At 36.6% G+C, this 23,859-nt stretch overlaps 1 protein-coding gene across 1 annotated transcript; it reads left to right on the forward strand.

Annotated features, from left to right (window-relative positions):
• Positions 1-4,905: 4,905 nt before the first annotated feature.
• On the forward strand, positions 4,906-5,042 carry LOC137240929 (uncharacterized). Its single transcript, XM_067767931.1, has one exon. The coding sequence runs from the start codon at positions 4,906-4,908 to the stop codon at positions 5,032-5,034; it is 129 nt and encodes a 42-aa protein (XP_067624032.1). The 3' UTR covers positions 5,035-5,042.
• The last annotated feature ends 18,817 nt before the right edge of the window (positions 5,043-23,859 follow it).

The raw sequence follows: 23,859 nt of genomic DNA on the forward strand, positions 1-23,859 counted from the left end.
TATTTACATACAATTGATTTGCCGAGTGTTTTCTGCATTGCGTTGTGTTGTAATAGTGTAATTGTTTTTATTTTTTGATTTTGCGCGCACACTTCATTTCTCTTTCTTAGTGTCACAGCTGTTTGCGCGGTTTGTTCAGTGTTATCACAGTGCATCTCAAACTGCTCATACAGTGCATCCAAACTGTTTTTTTTTTTATTTTTTCTATATAACCCGCTGTGCTATTTTTTCAATTAATCAACTTACTCTCACTATTTTATTAATTTCTTTTTTCTGTCTCTTAATTTTTATTAAAATGTCTTGCCTATATGCGAACTGCTTGATAAAAAGTGATTCCCATCCCTTCGTGTCATGCTGGCTTTGCGATGGGCTCGCCCATATGAAATGTGCCGGTTTGACAGCAAGAGTGGTTGACGCTCTCAACGATGGTGATAAGGGAGTTCGTTGGGCTTGTTTGAAATGTAGACCAACTGAGATTGATCTTTTCAAAGTTTTCAAACAGGCTCGTGATGGGTTCTCTGAAATAGGCAGGGAAATTGACGCACTGTCCAAGAAATTCATCCAGTATGAAAACTTATTTAAGTCTTTCAAATATCCGGATGACTTAACTAACGTAAACCAACATAGAAATTGTAATGCCTCCTCAAGTGCTCCGACACTCAATGCCGTTGCTGAAGTTCCTCCACCCGTAGTTACAGCACCCCCAACTATCGAATTAATAAATCTGGCATCTCCAAATCCCTTACCAGCTCAGCCATCTTCACCCAAGGTTTCTTTAACAAAACCTAAAAAATATTCTGCAAAAGATAATCAAGATCCACAAAACCCTTCTACGGAATCCGAACCGCCGTCTAACAATCTTATTGTTGTCCCTATTAAAAAATCTGTTTTTGTGTCAAGATTTGATAAAGACACCACAGAAGAGGACCTAAAGTCGTACATCATCGCTAAGCTTAAATTTGAAAACGTGACAGTTCGAAAATTCAATTTTAACTATCCTAGGGATATTTCGTCTTTTAGGATTGATGTATCCGCACAACATTTTGATACTATATTAAATAATTCTTTTTGGCCGCCCGGTGCTTTTGTGCGGGAATTCGAGCGTAGGCGTAATACTAATATTTCAAATCTTGCTACACTTCCACATAACAATATTGCATCAAAAAACTGAATGTTAAATCGGTCCTAAATTTGTTTTATCAAAATATTAGAGGTTTAAACACTAAACTAGCTGAATTGTATTTGAAATCGTTTAACTGCAATTACAACATTATCGCTTTAACTGAAACTTGGCTAAAACCTCATGTATTTAATTCAGAGATTCTTTGCCATGATTACCAAATATACAGAAATGACCGCTTGAACAGAATTGGAGGTGGAGTTTTGCTTGCGGTACATTCTTCTGTACCTTCAGCTGAGGTTAATTTACCCATTATTGATTCTACAGAATTCAAATGCATTAGAATCAATCTCGGAATGGGTTGTGTCTATATCGCGGTCTGCTATATCCCACCATCTTCTGATCCTTCGGTGTATATGGATCATATTTTCCTGCTCAAAATTGTTAATTCATTGATGAAGCCCATTGATTCGATGATAGTCCTGGGTGACTTTAATATCCCGCATGTATTATGGACCATATCTGATCAGAATATTGTACCTATTTCTTCTAACCTGTCCAACAACGAATTTTTAGCCGAAATAACTGAACTTTGCCTTAAACAGATAAATATAATTCCTAACATGTTCGGGAGGACCCTTGATTTGGTATTTGTCGATGATACATCAAAATATACTCTAAGCCGGGGTGAACCTCTTACTGTACCTGAAGACCCTTACCATCCTTCCCTGGAAATAGCATACGAATTTGTACCTGAAGACCCTTACCATCCTTCCCTGGAAATAGCATACGAATTCGAAAGAAATTCTCTGATTAGCATTGCTACTAAATACGACTCTAGTTTCAGATTTCAATTCGCGAAGGCTAATTTTAGTAAACTTAATCAAACTTTATCTACAGTGGCTTGGCCCAAATATGGTGTTGATATTGACAAAAATGTTTCTGACTTTTATACCACCATTTACGGTATTTTGGAAAAACACGTACCTAAGCGAAAACGTGTGTCAATCGAATCAGTCCAAATATGGTTCACTAAAGAGCTGAAGTCCTTAAAAAACAGAAAATCTCGCTTCTTCAAATTATACAAAAGGTCGGGCTCTCACTCCGATTACTTGCATTACTCTATTTTGCGTCATAAATATTTTGAATTAAACAAAAAGTGCTATAATACGTACATCTGTAAGATGAAAAGGAAAATAACTTGCAATCCGAAAGCTTTCTATAATTTCGTGAACTCTAAACGTAGGGTTAAAAGGTTTCCCTCTGCTTTAAAATACACCCTGGTCTAGCGACGATCAAGATATTGCTAACTTCTTTGCACAATTTTTCAAGTCCAACTATTCCAATGAATTTAATACTTTTTCAAATGAATATCCATTTCAGCTTAACTCACTTAACACCATTAATATTCCAGAAATATATCCGGATGAAGTTTTTTCATATTTAACGTCTTACAAGTACGGTCCTGATTTAATTCCCACTTGTTTTCTTAAAAAATGCGCTGAGCACATTTATCAGCCACTAACTGATTTATTCAATATGTCCCTAAAAAGTGGAGTCTTTCCTTCTGCTTGGAAGGAATCTTTTCTCATACCCCTTCACAAAAGTGGTAGTAGGTCGTGTGTAGAGAACTATCGAGGAATAGCAAAGTTGTCGGCCATCCCAAAGTTGTTTGAAGCTATCGTTACCAATCAGCTAACATTTTCCATTTCTACTTTGATTGCAGAACCGCAACACGGATTCTGTAAAGGCAAATCTACCATTACTAATCTACTTGAATTCACAACTCATGTTTCTAAGGGATTTAGAGAAAATCTTCACACAGATGTTATTTATACTGATTTCAGTAAAGCATTTGACAAAGTATCCCACTCCTTACTTATCTACAAGCTGGATCGGCTTGGCTTCCAACCTGGTCTCACCCAGTGGATCTCGTCGTATCTCTGCGGTCGAACGCAAAAAGTTATTTTTAAAAATACTTTTTCAAATGTCATCGATGTTCCCTCTGGCGTCCCACAAGGCAGCCACCTTGGTCCAATTCTGATCTTGCTATTTATTAATGATATCTGTACCACTATAAAATATTCCAAAATCTTAATGTATGCTGATGATGTAAAACTTTTTAGGTCTTATGCGTCTATCGAAGAACGTCCCTTGCTTCAAGGGGATTTAAACTGCCTAGTTGCTTGGTGCAACGTAAATTCAATGCCGCTGAACCTCAATAAATGCAAATTCATGTGCCTATCTCGAAGATCTTTGCCAGCAGCCTCTTACGTAATTAATAATTTTTGTCTTCTATCAGTAAACTATTTTGAGGACTTGGGAGTCACGATAGATGCTAAACTTAGTTTCAACCTTCATATTAATGCTACTGTCAATAAGGCTAGAGGTGTTCTTTCATACGTGAAACGGTGGTCCAAAGAATTTAGTGACCCTTATGTAACTAAAGCCCTTTTCATCACCTTAGTTAGACCGATATTAGAATACGGATCAATAGTCTGGAATCCACAATATCGATTTCATGCAGATAGACTTGAATCAATACAAAAGCAATTTCTACTTTTTTCTTTAAGGAATTTTCAGTGGGACTCTGCGTATAATCTTCCACCTTATACTAGTCGGTTAAAGCTTATCAATCTTCCAACTCTTGCAAGTCGTAGAGAAATGCTAGGCGTTATATTTATGGCTAAACTCCTGAATGGACTGATTTCTAGTCCAATTCTTTTGAACGAAGTAAATTTCAACGTCCCATCACGGGTGTCAAGACATTACAAACCTCTTCTTTTGAGGCAGTGTAGAACTAATTTCGAATTAAATGAATCTTTTCGGTGTTTGTGTCATGATTTTAACACTCATTCTAATTTATTTGATATAACGGATTCACTTTTTACCATAAAGAAAACTGTCTTATCCTATCTTAACTCTTAACAAAAAAAAAAAAAAAAAAAAATCAAATAAATTAAAAATTTTCACTTATTTAACAATGTAGTATATATATATGTATAATTTCTATGTAATTTCTAACTGTTATGTATAGTACTCAGCTGATGATTTTTATTCTGTAGCTGAGCAGTTTTAGATCTCGACGCTTAACAAACCTCCGCCTATCAACAACTCGGCAATAACAAATCCGTGCGTCATGCGGATGCGCCCCTCGCGCCGGTCGGGCGGGCTTTGGAGGGTTTAATCCGTTGGGTATTATTATTATTAAAACCAGATCCAGGTTTGTAGCTTGTAAGAAGCCTCCCACACATGTATTGCTACTAATTCGCCAAGCACGTGGAATACATCACTGAATCTGTATCACTCAAGAGTTGGAATAAATTTTTGGGCTGATGCCACGAATCTTTCGATGTACTTTGTCGTCATGTATTTCCTCGTCATCCACGGCAGTGACTACAGTTTACTGACTGACACTTATAGACACATAATTTTACGAGCCTTTGACGCATGTTTCCCAAAAATATCGTGGTAGACCCTACACAGACCTAACAAAACTCTTGTTCCAGTTGTCTGTTTGTCATAATTAACAACTCTAGACATTTAAAATAAAACTGTTGGGTGCTTAGAATAAGAGAAGTCCACTTCCACAATCGTTTTAGTGGTTTTACAAATGTCCCTCCTTTGTGAGCTTTTTTGCAGCCAAATTGAGCTTTCAAAGTTTTAGCAACCAAAATGACACTTATCATTAGCTACCGTTGTCTACTGCGCCTAGACCAAGGTGGTGCAAGAAAATTTTCAATCAGTACATAAAATTTGAGTCATCGTACGAGTCGTCCAAAGAAATGGCAGCCAATCAATACTACGAAAACAGATTTACAAATTTTCATAAAAATCATATAAAATTATTTGCTGTTTATATGAAAACGGCAAATTTAATGCAAAATTCAAATGTGCTCAAACGATCACTTTAAATGTGTGTATTTTAGAAATAATATTACTAATTTTTGCAAAATCTGAATGAATATAAAGAAAGAAAAATTGCAAACACACATACATACATGCATAATACCTACATACCAAATATTTTCGGAGCGGTTTAGTAGTGGGCAGAAACAAAGTGCACTGGATTTTTAATGAGTTTTGTGTTTATTTTGTTTAAAAAACAGTTAAGTTGTGAGAGTACACGAAACGGCAACGAGTGCTAAATTTAATTTTGGTTTTTAGCAGCAAAAAATTTAATTTTAAACGTTTTAGGCGCAGCAAAAAAAGTACGTAAAAAAAAATATAACTAAAAGTATGCTACACTTTTCGTATACTTTGTGTGCTTTGCCCTTTGTCTGCGGGAGTATAACAAAAGTGTCTGCTGCATATGTTTGTGTGCAAGTGTGTGTACAGTGTGCCTGTGCGTGTGTAAAGGTGTTAGCGGTAGACGAAAAGTAAATTTGTTATATAATTTATATTTTAATAGATATCAAAAAAAAAAAAAAAAAGATTGATTAAAGCTGGCTCAGAAGAGGGTTTTATAAAAGCAAAAAACTGTCGAAATCAGCAAAAAAGAAAGAAATAAGGAAGCAGCATTTATTTTGTGATATAAACATACTTTTTGTACAAATTTATGTTCTAGCTCTTGGTAATCCATTTCTAATATCTGCTACACTCACATTTAAAGTTTTGCAAGTAAAAGAGCATATTTTGTACATTTATATAATAATATATATATATGCATATATATGTATGTAGATGTACTTAACACCGTGCAACGCATTTCAAAACTTGTATTCGGGTGAAATAATTCTTAGTAGACTGATGTACCTATAAAGGAAATTTTTTCAATATTTTTGTTATTGGCTTATTACACAAGCCGACAAATTTTAGACCAGAATTGAGCTACTACTTTACTAAAGACCGTACGCTGAATATAAATCAGGTGTTAGAATTTCTAAATTTGTTCTGGTTCTCAAAACGTTTGTACCTGAAAGAGCTAAAAAGAATGGTTTTCTGCTATTTTCATTACGCTTTTTCGTCAGGAAAACTTCCTTTTATTACAAAACAAATAAAATTTGAAAATGTAGTTTTATTTTTCGGAAGCTTTGCTTCGCGATTTCAGATATTCTATTTTAAAATGTATGAAGTTTGCGATATTTTTGGCATACAAAATTTCCATTCCACTTTTATGTACTTTAGTGAAATAATAACTGCATGAAAGTTAAACTAGTGAAACGAAACATGTAGGTTAACCTGGGTCGATTTGTATGGCCGAAAGTTAACCGATATCGCGCCATCGATTTTTCGATAGGATTTGGGCTCAGGAAAAAAAGCTCCACTACGCATACCCAAGAAAATAATTTTCGAGCTTGCGAAAAAAAAAAATGGCGGAGGGGTAAATTTTTCGACCAAAACACACCCCAAAACCCAAAATTTTTTTTTTTCAAAAAACTGTTTTAAAAACGTTAGCGATAACAGTTTTTTGAAAAAAAAAATATTTTTTGGGTTTTGGGGAGTGTTTTGGTCGAAAAATTGACCCTTTCGCAGGCTCGAAAATTATTTTCTTTTTGGTATGCGTAGTTGGACTTTTTTCTTGAGCCCAAATCCTATCGAAAAATCGATGGCGCGATATCGGTTAATAAATCGACCCAGTCTAATGTAGGTAGAAAATAATCATATCGGATACTCCGTCCGCTGTAGAACTCTAAACTAAACACAAAAAGCCTGCCTGAAAGTGTGCTACACATATTCCTTTTTAAGCAGATGTGAAGGACTAAGGCCGGGTTTTCCCGTTCGCCAAATCTGAATATCGAATCAAATTTTTTAATTTTCGTGATTTTCTAACATAAAGTTACGAAAATCACGCTTTTCAACTGCATTCAATGCTTAATTTTGCCACGTAAACTAAGGTAGTGGAAACTACCTTAAGTCATCCATATCAAATGGACCCACCCACAAAAAAATTCTCAATATCGGAGGTAAAACCATAATCCAAAACTCAAGCAAATAAAAGCTCCGGGTTACGGACCTCATCAACGGCACTATTCTAAAAAATTCTAAAAAATTTACCCCTCGAAGGCATACAATTTCTGACACAATTGCTTAATGCAGTACTAACAACTCAATTCATACCCCCACAATGGAAGGTTTCGCAGATGAAAATGATTCTGAAATCGGGAAAGCTAGCTGATACAGTCTTACAAACCTATTAGTCTGCTGCCTATCGTCTCAAAATTCATGGAAGTTCTCTTCCTTAAAATACTCTTGCCCATAATAGAAGAGCGCAAAATTATACATAATCACCAGTTTGGCTTCAGAAGGGGGCACGGAACAATTGAGCAGGTCCACAGACTCACCGAGCAAATATACGAGGCTTTTGAGAAGAAAAAATACTGCAAAGCTGCTTTTCTAGATATCTAACAAGCTTTTGATCGCGTATCGCATGACGGACTTCTCTATAAAGTAAAATACACCCTTCCTATAAACCATTTCTTATTTATACAATCATATCTAAAAGATCGTTATTTCTTCGTTAAACAAGGTGTAGATCAGACTGCCCTTTATGAGTGCTTAGAGGCGTCCCTCAAGGCAGTGTAATGGGCCCAATACTTTATCTACTTTACACATATGACTTTCCAATAGCAGAAGGAGTCACTATAGGGACGGTTGCCGATGATACTGCAGTGCTAGCCGTTGACCCTAACCCTATCGTGGCTTCACTCAAGCTCCAAGGAAATTTAAATAAAATTACCCATTGGCTGAAACAATGGAAGATTAAATCCAATGAATCAAAATCCGTTCAAGTGACGTTTACTACTAGACGCAACACTTGCCCACCCGTTAAACTCAACGATATTAATGTACCACAAAGCGATGAAACAAAGTACCTTGGTACGCGACGACAGAAAATTAACTTGGAGGACCCACATATTCAACAAAAGAAAAGCCCTTGGTATCAAATTAAGAAATCTGTATTGGCTTATGAACCGAAATTCACAATGTTCAGTTGATAACGAAGTCCTGCTTTACTCAGCCATCATAAAACCCATTTGGATATATGTAATACAACTATGGGAAACTGCAGCAAACCCAAACATAGAAATTCTTCAAAGATTCCAATCGAAAACGCTTAGAACGATTGTAAACGCACCCTGTTATGTGACTAACAACCATCTACACCGGGATCTAAAGGTTCGAACTATAGCTGAAGAAATCAAAAGTATGGAGTGTTTCGAGTGAGAACAAATTTTATACGAAAATATAAATGAGATTGTTCTAGGTGGTATGGGAAAATCTCTTGTTATTTCTATAGCATAAGAGGTTACTAGTTTCTTATTATCTAAAACAACAAGTAAGGAAGGCTAAGTTCGGGTGTAACCGAACATTACATACTCAGCTGAGAGCCTTGGAGACAAAATAAGGGAAAATCACCATTTAGCAAAATGAACCTAGGGTAACCCTGGAATGTGTTTGTACGACATGGGTTTCAAATGGAAGGTATTAATGCGTATTTTAAAAGGGAGTGGGCCTTAGTTCTATAGGTGGACGCCTTTTCGAGATATCGCCATAAAGGTGGACCAGGGGTGACTAGAATGCGTTTGTACGATATGGGTATCAAATGAAAGGTGTTAATGATTATTTAAAACGTATTAAGCCTTAGTTCTATAGGTGGACACCTTTTCGAGATATCGCCATAAGGGTGGACCAGGGGTGACTCTAGAATGTGTTTGTACGATACGGGTATCAAATTAAAGGTTTTAATGAAGGTTTTAAAAGGGAGTGGCCCTTAGTTGTATATGCGAAGGCGTTTTCGAGATATCGACCAAAATGTGGACCAGGGTGATCCAGAAAATCATCTGTCGGGTACCGCTAATTTATTTATATATCCACGAACAGTATTCCTGCCAAGATTCCAAGGGCATTTGATTTCGCCCTGCAGAACTTTTTCATTTTCTTCTAATTAATATGGTAGGTGTCACACCCATTTTACAAAGTTTTTTCTAAAGTTATATTTTGCGTCAATAAACCAATCCAATTACCATGTTTCATCTCTTTTTTAATATTTGGTATAGAATTAAGGAATTTTTTCATTTCTCGTAAATTTCGATATAGAAAAAGTGGGCGTGTCGTAGTCGGATTTCGGCCATTTTTTATACCAAGACAAAGTGAGTTCAGATCAGAACGTGAACTAAATTTAGTAAAGATATATCGATTTTTGCTCAAGTTATCGTGTTAACGGCCGAGCGGAAGGACAGAATGACTGTGTATAAAAACTGGGAGTGGCTTCAACCAATTTCGCCCATTTTCACAGAAAAAAGTTATCGTCATAGAGTCTATACCCCTACCAAATTTCACAAGGATTGGTAAATTTTTGTTCGACTTATGGCATTAAAAGTATTCTAGACGAATTAAATGAAAAAGGGCGGAGCCACACTCATTTTGAAATTTTCTCTTATTTTTGTATTTTGTTGCACCATATCATTACTGGAGTTGCATGTTGACATAATTTACTTATATACTGTAAAGATATTAAATTTTTTGTTAAAATTTGACTTAAAATTTTTTTTTAAAGTGGGCGTGTTCGTCATACGATTTAGCAAATTTTTATTTAGCACACTTATAGTAATAGGAGTAACCTTCCTGCCAAATTTCATCACGATATCTTTAACGAATGTCAAATTACAGCTTGCAAAACTTTAAAATTGCATTCTTTTAAAAGTGGGCGGTGCCCATTGTCCAAAATTTTACTAATTTTCTATTTTGCGTCATAAGGTTAACGCACCTACCAAGTTTTATCGCTTTATCCGTCTTTGGTAATGAATTATCGCACTTTTTCGGTTTTTCGAAATTTTCGATATCGAAAAAGTGGGCGTGGTTGTAGTCCGATTTCGTTCATGTTAAATAGCGGTCTGAGATGAGCGCCCAGGAAAATACGTACCAAAGTTCATTAATATACCTCAAAATTTACTCAAATTATCGTGTTTACGGACGGACGGACGGACGGATATGGCTAAATGAATTTCTTTTTTCGCCCAGATCATTTTGATATATAGAAGTCTATATCTGTCTAGATTAGTCTATGCCGTTACGGATTACCGTTAATATACTCTGTGAGCTCTGTTCAGCTGAGTATAAAAATGGTTAAAATATCTATACCCGTTCAGAAGTTATGACCAAACAAGAAATGAGAACTCCACTTGAAATTCGAAATTTTTTACAAAGTATGCAACTTTTTAAATAACAAAGTATAGGGATACTCCTAATCTTTGATCATCTATCAAACAAGGTAACTATTAAAAGTTGTTTTAGGTGGCCCGGAATAAAAATGCTTTCCCTACAGGCAGTGAGAAACGTAAACAACATTCTATATTATTAAGGAGCTAAATCATATTTTAATAGCCAATAGTTCTGACTACATTCGCGACGGCGGTGCAGCCGCCACATCTGTCATATTATGTTTAAACATGTTCTTATGAGCGTCGCTATTTTCGGCGCGACAGAGCAGCACGACAATAAATCACAACACCTGTTGTAGCCAGTAGCAGCGACAGTGAGTGGCGTCCTTTTTATTTTGTCAATAAAAACTAGAAGTAAATAACAGATAATAAAAGCTAAAATCATTCTTTTGGGCGTTTTTTAAACATAATTAATATTTTTTTCTAAATTTTTCGCTACTGTTTGCTGTAATTTATATTGGTGGCTGCCGCTTTCAAAGTAATCAAGAAGCCAATGCTTGGCTACGGTTGTTGTCAAGGTTTGCTTTATTGTGGTTGTGGTCTGTAGATGCCGTGTTGAATGTGATCAACCCTAATGAGGTTATGCGTCTCTCAAAATGCATCAAGTAACAAAAAGCAGTAAAAATCATGTTGCATGCTTCTAGGAGACAGACCGTTTCGCGTGTAGGGTACCAAAGTGTTTTCTAAAAAAACATATACTGAATTTTTCTGACAAATAAAATTTTTCCAGATATCAACCTTTATTCGCCAATAAAATAAATAATAGCTGTGTTTTTTTTTCACATCTATATGCGTTTACGCTTAAACTTTATATGGTTTGCTAAGCGACAAACTTTAAATACACCTCTGAAATTGCTACGCATAAAATTAGTATTACTAAATTTCAATACGCATTATACTCAGATGTAACTGAAATATGTGTCTATGTTTCACCCTCTGCACTAATTCTATGTATTCTATGCGCGTCCACTATTTATCACAACTGATTTAGCTATATGTTATACACAGAAATACAACAGAGGGTTGTGTCTCCGCTTTTAGGTACACCCTGTGCTGCAGCTAGTTGTTTAACCACTGCCGCTAGATGGGTCTCCTAAGCATTATCTAAGCGAGGATAGGCGTTTTTTCACGCGCAAACGAAACGTATACGCGTGTAAAAAAAAAAAAAAACGGCTAATATAAAAATTAAAAAGTTTAGTTAAGACTCTCATGTGGAGGGAGGGATTATCATAAAAGTTGTTATATAAACGATGTTTTTTTACACGCGTATACGTTTACGATTGCACGTAAAAAAAACGCTTATCCTCGCTTATATAATGCTTAGGAGAACCATCTAGCGGCAGTGGTTAAATAGCTAGCTGCAGCATAGGGTCTACCGAAAAGCGGAGACACAAACCTCTGATGGTCATAGTGTATAACTATAGCTGAATCAGTTGCGATGAATTGTGGACACGCACCATTTTAAGAGGTGATACATAGAATTAGCGTAGAGGTGAAACATAGACACATATTTCGGTTACATCTAAGTATAATGCGTATTGAAATTTATTAGTACTAATTTTATGAGCAGCAATTTCAGAGGTGTATTTAAAGTTTGACAATTAGCAGTCCATATAAAGTTTAAGCGTAAACGTCTATAGATGCAAAAAAAAAACACAGATACAAAAACCCCAAAAAAGTGCTCGCCAAAAAAACTGTTGTACGGTGTAGATCGAAATAGGGAAAGAAATACATACGTATGTATTTTTGTGAATATGTCAAGTATCAAATGCCATTTGTATGGGTGGTAAATCAGAACAAGCAAACAATTTTCTTTTGCATATTTTGTTGTTTTCTTCTACAAACTGTCAGTTGGGTAAGTTGCCTTGCGCAGGATTTTTCTTTATGCTTTAATAATTCGGCATTACTACATAACATTTATGTGTATTATTGTGTGCGTGTGTGTGATATTGTTGACGTCTGTCAGCCGAGTGAGCTTTTTGTATGCAGCTGTCAAAATTCGATATCATATGTTTTGTCTGCAAAAGATAACGTCGCCGGGCAATGAGTTTTGAATAAGAGAGCCAGATTTTATTATTTAGATGAGTTTAAAGGAGAGAGACATTTTTATTGCTCTCAAGTAGCGGTTATTTACCTACTATTTTAGATACAAAATTTGCTACAACAATTATTAGGCTTCAGCTGCTGCGGCTTTTATCCTATCCTAACAAAAACATTGTTATGTGGCGTGTATTTTGCATATAGAACATCTATGTATAGGAGTGCGTTTGTGTAGGTTTACGTAAATTTGTCTTTATAAAACACCCCTATGCGTTGGTGTTAAAATATAGTTGTTTTTATTGTTATTATAGGTTTTTGGTTAAGGCTTGGTTTCCTCGAAAGCGGTGCCGCTATATAGCGGCCGTTACATAGCGGTAGAGTACGTTGTCAAAAATATTGCAATGTAAAAGTAATTACATATGTGGAAACTAAGAAGACGGTGAAGTTCACCTTAACGAAATATAGCGGCCGGGCATAAAACAAGCCTGCCGTCATGCCGGTAGAAACTCACTCGTTCATCACCGTTTTTTCCCACCGCTATTGTCAAAGCGGTGAATATTTTGTCAAATATTACAAATTATTTATAAAATAAACAACATTTTTGAATTGAAATCTTTTTCTTGTGAGTTTATTAAAAGAAAAATTATAAAAAAATTAAAAAAAAAAAAACATGCAAAAAAGTAAAATTAACTTTTGCAACTCGTCTGCTGTAACAGTTCGTAGTTTCCAACAAAGCGTTGCCGCTAGAAACAGTGAGTATACAGGCCGCTCTTTAGCGTAACATAGCGGTACCGCTTTTGGAGGAAACCAAGCCTTTAGTGTTTATTTTTTAACATAATTGTTGTATTTGTGGTATTTTACGTCATGTTTTTGAAATATGTTGGATAATACTGTTTTGGGCAAGATAGGAAACTATCGCGGTACAAATTCAATTTGGAAATATTGTTAACGAAAATTAAAGGAGTGGTTGTTAGAGATGTTGATGCAACTTATTGTGGTTGTGGTGTTTGTTGAGGCATTTAAATAACGAATTTGCACTCGAATATCTACGAATATCAACGGAAACTATGTACCTATATCAATATTCTTCGAATAAAGGGCTAATTAATCTTCATTAAGGGCCAATTAATGGTGACTTATAACCATATCACCATAACCAGATAGAACAGCTGATCGAACCTACCTTATGGAAATCAATGTAATCGATTAATGGTGCCATACCATAACGCTAACGCCATAACCATACCATAGCCAACCAACTGGTTTTTGGTTTTTCGCCATATCCATAACCTAAAAATTTTTGAGTTGGTGAATTTATTAACTTTTTGTATATTTTATTTATTGTTTTGGATACCTTTTGACTAAGAGACTTATTTTTTGTGGAATATGTTTGTAATTTTTTGCGTTTTCTTAATTTTTATGAAATTTTCACGATTTTTAGGTTAAGGCACCATTAATCGACCACATTGGAAATGGATATGGATATGGGTATGGTTACGACTATGGCGTTATGGTTAAGGAAGTTTAATTTGCCTTTAATCCTAACGCCATAGTCGTAACCATACCCATATCCATATCCATCTCCAATGTGATCGATTAATGGTGCCTTAACCTAAAAATCGTGAAAATTTCATAAAAATGAAGAAAACGCAAAAAATTACAAACATATTCCCCAAAAAATAAGTCTCTTAGTCAAAACGAATTTAAAACAATAAATAAAATATACAAAAAGTTAATAAATTCACCAATTCAAATATTTTTATACTCAGTTGAGCAGAGCTCACAGAGTATATTAAGTTTGATTGGATAACGGATGGCTATACAGGTATAAAGGAATCGAGAAAGATATAGACTTCCATATATCAAAATCATCAGGATCGAAAAAAAATTTGATTGAGCCATGTCCGTCCGTCCGTTAACACGATAACTTTAGTAAATTTTGAGGTATCTTGATGAAATTTGGTATGTAGGTTCCTGAGCACTCATCTCAGATCGCTATTTAAAATGAACGATATCGGACTATAACCACGCCCACTTTTTCGATATCGAAAATTTCGAAAAACCGACAAAGTGCAATAATTCATTACCAAAGACAGATAAAGCAATGAAACTTGGTAGGTGAGTTGAACTTATGACGCGAAATAGGAAATTCGTAAAATTTTGAACAATGGGAGTGGCACCGCCCACTTTTAAAAGAAGGTAATTTAAAATTTTGCAAGCTATAATTTGGCAGTCGTTGAAGATATCGTGATGAAATTTGGCAGGAACGTTACTCCAATTATTATATGTACGCTCAATAAAAATTAGCAAAATCGGAGAAGGACCACGCCCACTTTAAAGAAAATTGTTTTAGAGTAAAATTTTAACAAAAAATTTAATATCTTTACAGTATATATGTGAATTATGTCAACATTCAACTCCAGTAATGATATGGTGCAACAAAATACAAAAATAAAAGAAAATTTCAAAATGGGCGTGGCTCCGCCCTTTTTCATTTAATTTGTCTAGGATACTTTTAATGCCATAAGTCGAACAAAAATTTACCAATCCTTTTGAAATTTGGTAGGGGCATAGATTTTAATACGTTAATTGTTTTCTGTGAAAATGGGCGAAATCGGTTGAAGCCACGCCCAGTTTTTATACACAGTCGTCCGTCTGTCCTTCCGCATGGCCATTAACACGATAACTTGAGCAAAATCGACATATCTTTACTGAACTTAGTTTACGTACTTATCTGAACTCACTTTATCTTGGTATAAAAAATAAACGAAATCCGACTATGACCACGCCCACTTTTTCGATATCGAAAATTACGAAAAATGAAAAAAATGCCATAATTCTATACCAAATACGAAAAAAGAGATGAAACAAGGTAATTGGATTGGTTTATTGACGCGAAATATAACTTTAGAAAAAACTTTGTAAAATGGTTGTGACAACTACCATATTAAGTAGAAGAAAATGAAAAAGCGCTGCAGGGCGAAATAAAAAACTCTTGAAATCTTGGCAGGTATTACATATATAAATAAATTAGCGGTATGCAACAGATGATGTTCTGGGTCACCCTGGTCCACACTTTGGATATCTGGAAAACGCCTTCACATATACAACTACCACCACTCCCTTTTAAACTCTCATTAATACCTTTAATTTGATACCAATATCGTACAAACACATTCTAGAGTCACTTCGAAGTGAAGAGATATCTCACACAAACACACATGTAGTCATCAGTCGAAATTCTTACTCACACATACACACGCATATAACTAAAATTACCAAGCAGCAGATACAACAATTCTAGAAGGTGAAACGTCTGGATCTTTGTAGAAATATGCGGACGAGCCAACAGAAAGTATAAAAGCAGCGCAAGCTGAGGAATGACTAATCAGTTTGATTTAAACACGCTATAAGGTCTGAAGTATAAGTATTGTTTTACTACTCCCAAAGTAGTCTAAATTAAGCCCAGTTGCAATACTGAATATTGGAGTGATTTTTTATTCAACAGTTTAGCGATTCGAACGTTAGCAGAAAGGGCAAGATAATCAGGCTTTCCCCTAATTTCGTTACACTATTTTCTTCGTTTTTAGAAAAATTGCTTTTGAGTGCAGATTAAATCGAAGTTATTTGAAAAACTATCATTATTAAGTTTTTTAATTCGTTAAATAAAAATATAATCAAACTAAAAATTAAGTTTTAAATTTGCAACTAGCCAAACCAATTCGCCAATTTTTTATAGGTATTCGCACTTGTAATTGACATTTTCCATTCGATTGCCTTCAACCCCTTTATTTCCGATAATGTGCAAATGAATACGAAAAAGAAAAAAACCTTCAACGTTATGCAATGACCCACGCCATAATCAGTGGCGGATGTACCATATAGGCAACATGGGCATGCCGCTAGGGCGGCAAAATTCGAGGCGATTAATTAAAAAAAAATTGCATTCGGATTTTGCTGCACCTAAAATAGTATTTTTGTCTGTATATTACAGGCGCGTATTCAGGGGGGGTTTCACCTGAGTAAAGCCATGTCAAAATGGCCAATGTAATTCCATTGATCTATGGGATTTCAACAAAGACTGCGAATATATGTAGGAAATGTCGATAAAAAAATACACCTGAGCGATTTTTCGAGATTCCGCTTCGTTTGCAAGACACAGTGTTTAAAAAAATAAGGAGTAAAGTGTAATTTTGTATCGACATTGCCTATACATTTTTGCTTCGTTGATGAAATTCTAGAGATCAATTAAAAAAACATGTGCGGTTTTGACGCGGCTTTACCAACCTCTCAATAAAAATGCAATTAAAGAAATCTCTCATCAAGTAAATAAAATGAAAATATGATCAAGAATATTTTTTTGTATTACGCCATAATAAAAAACATAGCCAAACTTTTTCAGGCATTATTTGACAATCCCAAAGGAGGAGCGACCAAGACCCCAGCGGGTTAGAGGATCAGAATATACCCGCGGTAGGTATGCCTGTCGTAAGAGGCGACTAAAATACCAAATTCAAGGGGCTATGTAGCGCAACCCTTCAGGTTGCCAGCGCAATATATAGCTTCTCCAAACCCAATTGTCAACCTCACCTATCCGCGGCGAATCCTGTTTCACAAACAGAAGAGGCTCTGGCGACCCCAAGCTCCTCATGGAACTTGAGGGTGGGGAGGGAGGTAATGGCCTGAAGGTTTAATGTGGCCACATAAATCGTTCCCAAGATGGTCGGGCTAACACCTTAATGGTGCTGTGGTACCGGAGCGTACCACAAAGGACCATCAAATCGATAACACTCCCCAAAGGCTTCGGGGAGCAACCTTATTGCTACTACAACAACAACAACAGGAGCGACCAAGCACGTTCATTGATGTATTAAATAATTGTTCCGTGTCTTTTTTCCCTACGGTACATCGATATATAACTGCGACGCTTCCAGTTTTCGTTGCTCCTAGCGAACGCTCTTTCTCTTCCCTTCGAAGGTTAAAAACCTATCTAAGAAATACAATGGGCCAGGAGAGGATGAATGGGCTGGCTCTACTCAACATGCACTCTACTATTGAAGTAACTCATGAAGAAATCCTAAACAAAATGGCAAAACAAACAAGAAAAATAAATACTGTTTTGTAGAAAGAAAGAAAAATTTCGTATAAATAAAAGTATAAATATGTAACCAAACCAAAAAAGCCAACCCTCCCAAATTTTTTTCTGGCTACGCGCCTGGTATATTATAATAAATAATTCAATATTTTTTATGCATTTCGAAATTAGAATGAAGCTGTAAATTATTTTTCCGCATAGCAGTCGTAAAAATTTGCAAAAGACTTCTAATCACGCGCCTTAGAAACCTAACAGCGCGCTTGTGCGTGGCGTAAAGAAACAGCCGACCCGCAACCCTTAGAATCAGAATCATCTAAGAGGTTACCACACTTGACATCACTGCCAAAAAACGAACGTGCATTCGAAGTAAATCTTTAGCTCAAGCCCTTGTACTCGCGCGATAAATTTACTCTTATTGCTGATATGAAACATGTAAGCAACGAAGAATTACGTAAGAAATCCATCATATTGAGCAATTACTACACCCAAGACATTGAGGAAAATTCGGGAATTGAAATGCTCTTTTTCAAGGCATACCGCATCGAAAAGAACATTTCAAATTATTCTGCGCTGGAACTGTTGAAAATGCTGAGACAGGATAATTTGCATATCTCTTACCTTAATGTTGCAAACTTCTATGCGGCAGAATTGTCGCAGCGGAGTGGGGAGGGGCCATAATTAAGAGGAAGGTGTGTAGGGGCACGCCACAGGGGGTGTCCTATCTCCTCTGCTCTGGGTTGTGGTAGTCAACGAGCTTCTTGTGGAGCGGGAAGCCAATGGTTGGCGGGTGGTTGCCTATGCAGATGACCTCGTTGTCCTAGTCAGAGGCAAATTTCTGAGCACTTTGCGCGATGTTCTGCAGGGCTACCTGGATACTGTGGCTAGGTGGGCTGAATCATGTGGATTGGCGGTCAACCCGGGTAAAACGGAATTTGTTCTTTTTACAAGGATATATTTGATGCCCGATTTCACAACTCCCTCGATTGGAGGGGTACCATTGGTACTTTCTGATAGGGTTAAATATTTGGGGATTGTTTTGGACAAGAAACTGTCCTGGAGACCCAATGTGGAAAATAGGGCAAGGCCGCCGTTGCCTTGTAATGCTGCAGAGGGGCTAGCGGAAAGAGATAAGGACTCTCGCCAAGAGTAGTACACTGGCTTTATGAGATGGTGATCAAAGCGATTCTGCTATATGGGGTGCTGGTCTGGTGGAAAGCATTGGACACGCCGAGCACCTCCAAAATGTTAATGTCAGTGCAACGGACGGCGCTGGTAGGTATCAGTGGCGCTCTCAGAACAACACCTACCTTGGCACTGAACGTCATGATGAACATATAAGTAGATATTGCGGAAAGGCGGCAAGGTCGTTGGTCAGGCTTCGTGATATGGGCTATGGGCTTTCTGACTTCGGACGCTCTAGCCTTCTTACCAGTTTCGACTTTAGCCCTGACAGAACGGACTATTGTATGCTGATAACTGCTCCCTATACAACCTTCACCACAGTCATTCCACCGAGAGAGGAGTGGCGAAAAGGAATTATCTGGGGCATGGGACCGGTTAACTTGTGTCGAACTTGGACGGAAAGGTTTGTGGGAGGTCTTTTGCCAAGAGCTATATGTAAGCCGCAAGTTTATGTTGGCTGATCACTGCAGTGTATTCCAAGCGGAAGTTGCTGCGATTAAGGATGCGGTGGATGAAATGCTTTCCACTGCTACTACTGTTAGGGAATTTAACAGCTACTCTGATAGCCAAGCGGCTATCCAGGCCTTGAGCTCAACTACAGTGTGATCGAGGGTGGTCGGGGAGTGCGTGACCTCGCTTGCGATTGCATCGAATTATTTTAAAATTAAGATTATCTGGGTCCCGGGCCATAGTAATATCCCGGGTAACTGTCAAGCGGATCTCCTAGCCCACATCGGTACAACTGAACCGGATGAAGATGGCTGTACTGATTTCGGGATTCCGCTGGCCACCTGTGGATTGCTTCTCCATAGCTGGGCCGCGAGTCAGCTCAGCAAAAGTTGGGCGGACACCACGTCTTGCAAGGTAGCAAGATCTATCTGGCCGGAAGTGAATGGCAGGAGGTCTGCTGAAATAATTGTGTTCACTAAGGCTCACCTATCAATGGTCATTGGGGTTTTGACAGGGCACTGTCCCATGGGTATCCATGCGGTACGTCTCAATATACTGGAAACTCCATCCTGCTGCATCTGAATGGAGGATGATGAGGTGGAATCACCAAATCACTTTATGCTTGATTGCCCAGCTTTTGCCAACACTAGGCGAAAGTACTTCGGAGGCGACTCGGTATTGCCTAGGGGCGGCGAATACTCAAATCCGCCACTGGCCATAATGTTCGGCCCCTTCTGCATTTGAAATATGAGCAACAGTAATGCAATATTCGGTGTTGTGGGCTACCGGCTACTAGACAGTGCAACAAAATTCAAGTACAAGGATATTTTTCTTTCAAGGTTAATTTTCGTAATCAACAGCAGCAGCAGTTGGCAATTGGCCGTTGGCAGTTGCAGTAAATGGAAGAATTTAACGAGCGCTTCACGACAAAGAGGGGGAACAAAATACACCCGTGCATGTTGTTGGAAATGTTTCGTAAGGAAAATGCTTACGTATGTGTATTTGATGGAAATGCAAATGAAGCTTGTTCAAATGTGTACGCGCGTAATAAAATGGCACGTGCATGTTAATATCTATAAATTTAAACTTGAACAAGTAAAGGTGTCTAAGTTCGGGTGTAACCGAACATTATATACTCAGCGTGAGCTTCAATTGTACATTTCATTTCAGATAAATTACTTTTCTACATAACACGTGGCACCGCCCGTTTAAAAGAAAAATGTCTCCCCATTTCCTCTTACAGTAAAACTTGATAAGTGAAATATCATTGATTCAAAACAAGTTTTTGCTAAGTTATAGCTTATTATTCTAGTCTACGAACCTTTTAAACTTGTTTTATATCTAAGTTGCCGTGGTCTTTAACCGATCCCGTCCATTTTTACTAGAAATATTTTCTGCTATAAGGAAAATATGTGTACCCAATTTTGTTACGATATGTTAATATTTCTTCGACTTATGGCTCCCGAAACATAGAAAATTGCTTAATCATAAAAGGAGCGGTGCCACGCCCATTTTTTAAAATTTGAAGTTTTTCCTATTTATTGTTATAAAAGCACTTGTGAAATGAAATACCATTGACATAAAGCTGTTTTTTGCAAAGATATAGCTTATTATTTTCGTCTACGACCCTTTTAAAAATCTTTTATATAAAAGTGGGCGTGGTCTTCAACCGATCTCGTCCGTTTTTTTTTTAGAAATATTTTCTGCTATAGAGAAAATTCGTTTACCAAATTTTGTTACGATCCGTTAACTTTTCTTCGAGTTATGGCTCCCGAAACATAGAAAATTGCTTAGTCATAAAAGGGGCGGTGCCACGCCCATTTCTTAAAATTTGAAGTTTTTCCTATTTATTGTTCTAAATACTCTTGGGAAATGAAATACCATTGACATAAATCTGTTTTTTGCAAAGATATAGTTTATTTTATTCGTCCACGACCCTTTTAAAAATCTTTTATATAAAAGTGGGCGTGGTCCCGTTAACCGATTTCGTAAATTTTTCTTCAAAGCATTCCTTATAGTAAACGCAACCTCTCTGTCGAATTTTGTTACGATAGGTAACACGATTTTTGATTTATGATTAATAATATTTTGTAAAATTGATTTTATCACAAGTGGGCGGTGCCACGCCCATTTAAAACTTTTTTTTTTAATTTTTATCAATAGTCTCAATATCAGTCCGCACATAAAATTTCAACATTCTAGGTGTATTATTTACTAAATAATCAGGTTTTTTGTGTTTTCCAAAATGTTATATATATAAAAAGTTGGCGTGGTTATCATCCGATTTCGTTCATTTTCAATACCAATCTATTCTGGGCCCAGATAACCTCGTGTACCAAATTTGGTGAAGATATCTCAATATTTACTCAAGTTATCGTGTTAACGGACAAACAGACGGACGGACATGGCTCAATCAAATTTTTTTTCGTCACTTATCATTTTGATATATGGAAGTCTATATCTATCTCGATTCCTTTATAACTGTACAACCAACCGTTATCCAATCAAAGTTAATAGTGACTTATAACTTATAACCATAAAACCATAACTAGATAAAACAGCTGATCGAACCTACCTTATGGAAATCAATGTAATCGATTAATGGTGCATTACCGTAACGCTAACGCCATAACCATACCATAGCCAACCAATTGCTTTTTGGTTTCTCGCCATATCCATAACCTAAAAATATTTGAGTTGGTGAATTTAATAACTTTTTGTAGATTTTATTCAATTTTTGGATATGTTATGATTAAGAGACTTATTTTTTGCGGAATATGTTTGTAATTTTTTGCGTTTTCTTCATTTTTATGAAATTTTCACGATTTTTAGGTTAAGGCACCATTATGGATATGGGTATGGTTACGATTATGGCGTTAGGGTTAAGGAAGTTTACTTGGCCCTTTAAGAACGCATTCAAATGTATATATGTCAATTGAAAGCACTGTGCTTAATGGTTTAATTAAATTATAGATGCGTTTAACACAAGCTTATGCATTCCAGTAATATCGCCACAATCAACCAAGATGTTGCGTTTATAAATACGAAGGAACATCGGACTTGGCAACTGAAGTTTATTTCGCCTTACTCATTCACATACAAAATTTCGCGAATCACTGTTATAAACATTCCCCCTATACAACAAAAATACTTGCTAACATATTTTGTGTCGTATTCATTTGTTATATTGCAGTTTTTAATTGCGAAAAATGTTAGAAAAGTTACCAACGAGTGAGAAAAATAATTTTTCTTGCTAAGTGTTCCAGCACCCTTAGCCAAAGCAAATGTCAAAATCTTCTTCTTATGCTTTGCTGGCAACAAAAGTTTGCAAGTTGGCTATTTTTTCATATTAGATGGCGCCAGTGTCGCTCAATCAACCGTTTCCCATAAAAATACGTGCAATATACTCATAATGCATAAGATTGAGTATACCGCATCTATATGAAAAACTGCTTATGTGAAGGGGCTTTTAGTGCTGCACGAGTATCAAACAAGCGCGATTTCCTACAGGGTATGCACACGTGTATATCTCATATGCATGCACACGAAACATTTCAATATTTTTCCATTTAAAAATGCATGCTAACAACCAAGAAATAAATCAATAAATGGCAAATGCGCCTGAAACTATGCTGTTATTATAGCGCAAAGTAGGTTGTTGCATAATCTACCACACTTGCCCGTCACTCACACATTGAAGAAGGCAGGCACAAGCCGGCAATTGTCCATACACCAAAGTGCAACTTAATTATAAGTTAACGTTTGCCAATTTAGCTACACATGTTGGAATTTTGTTGGATCCTTTCTTTGTTTAGCTTTGGGGATGAGGTAGTTGCAAATGCCGCATGAGATAGTCTAAATTATGAGCGCCATTGCTTACCCGATTAGTATTGTGGTTTTATTGTTTGTTTTGAATATTTTTTGCAACTGCAGCAAAAGTTTTTCTATTCGCCTAGCTGCAATATACAATAATAGCTTGTTATGGTTGACCAAAGTAAAGTTCATTTGCTGGCGACAAAGGGACTCGGAAATCAAGAAATGTAACTTGTTGTAAATAAATATTTGTCATCATAGTTATTTAGATTTTGTTGGGATTTGTTCTTGTTTAAAATGTCGTAATAAAGCTCTGACGTGTTGTGAACAGAGTGTGTTGAGCATAAGCATTGCTGTAATGGTGTGAACACATAAAATACTGTAGGCGACACATTTACATATTTACGAATATATAATGATAGGGAAGAGCGTGATTTTTATCCTCAGCTGAGTAGAGCTCACAGAGTATATTAATTTTGTTCGCATAACGGTACTCCGTAACGGCATAAACTAATCGAAATATATATAGACTTCTATATATCAAAATGATCTGGGCGAAAAAAGAAATTCATTTAGCCATGTCCGTCCGTCCGTCTACTTGCCCGTGGTATCCTAATGAAAGTTGGTATGTAAGTTTCTGGGCACTCATCTCAGATCGTTATTTAAAATGAACGAAATCGGACTATAACCACGCCCACTTTCCGATATCGAAAATTTCGAAAAACCAAAAATGTGCGATAATTCACTACCAAAGATGGATAAAGCGATGAAACTTGGCAGGTGGCAGATTGACCTTATGACGCAGAATAGAAAATTAGTAAAATTTTGGACAATGGGCGTGGCACCGCCCACTTTTAAAAGAAGGTAACTTAAAAGCTTTACTTGCTGTAATTTGGCAGTCGTTGGAGATATGATCATGAAATTTGGCAGGAACGTTACTCCTATTACTATACGTGTACTAAATAAAAATTTGCAAAATCGGATGACGAACACGC

The sequence above is a fragment of the Eurosta solidaginis genome, chromosome 2 (assembly GCF_040869045.1).
Source record: "Eurosta solidaginis isolate ZX-2024a chromosome 2, ASM4086904v1, whole genome shotgun sequence".
Lineage (NCBI taxonomy): Eukaryota > Metazoa > Arthropoda > Insecta > Diptera > Tephritidae > Eurosta > Eurosta solidaginis.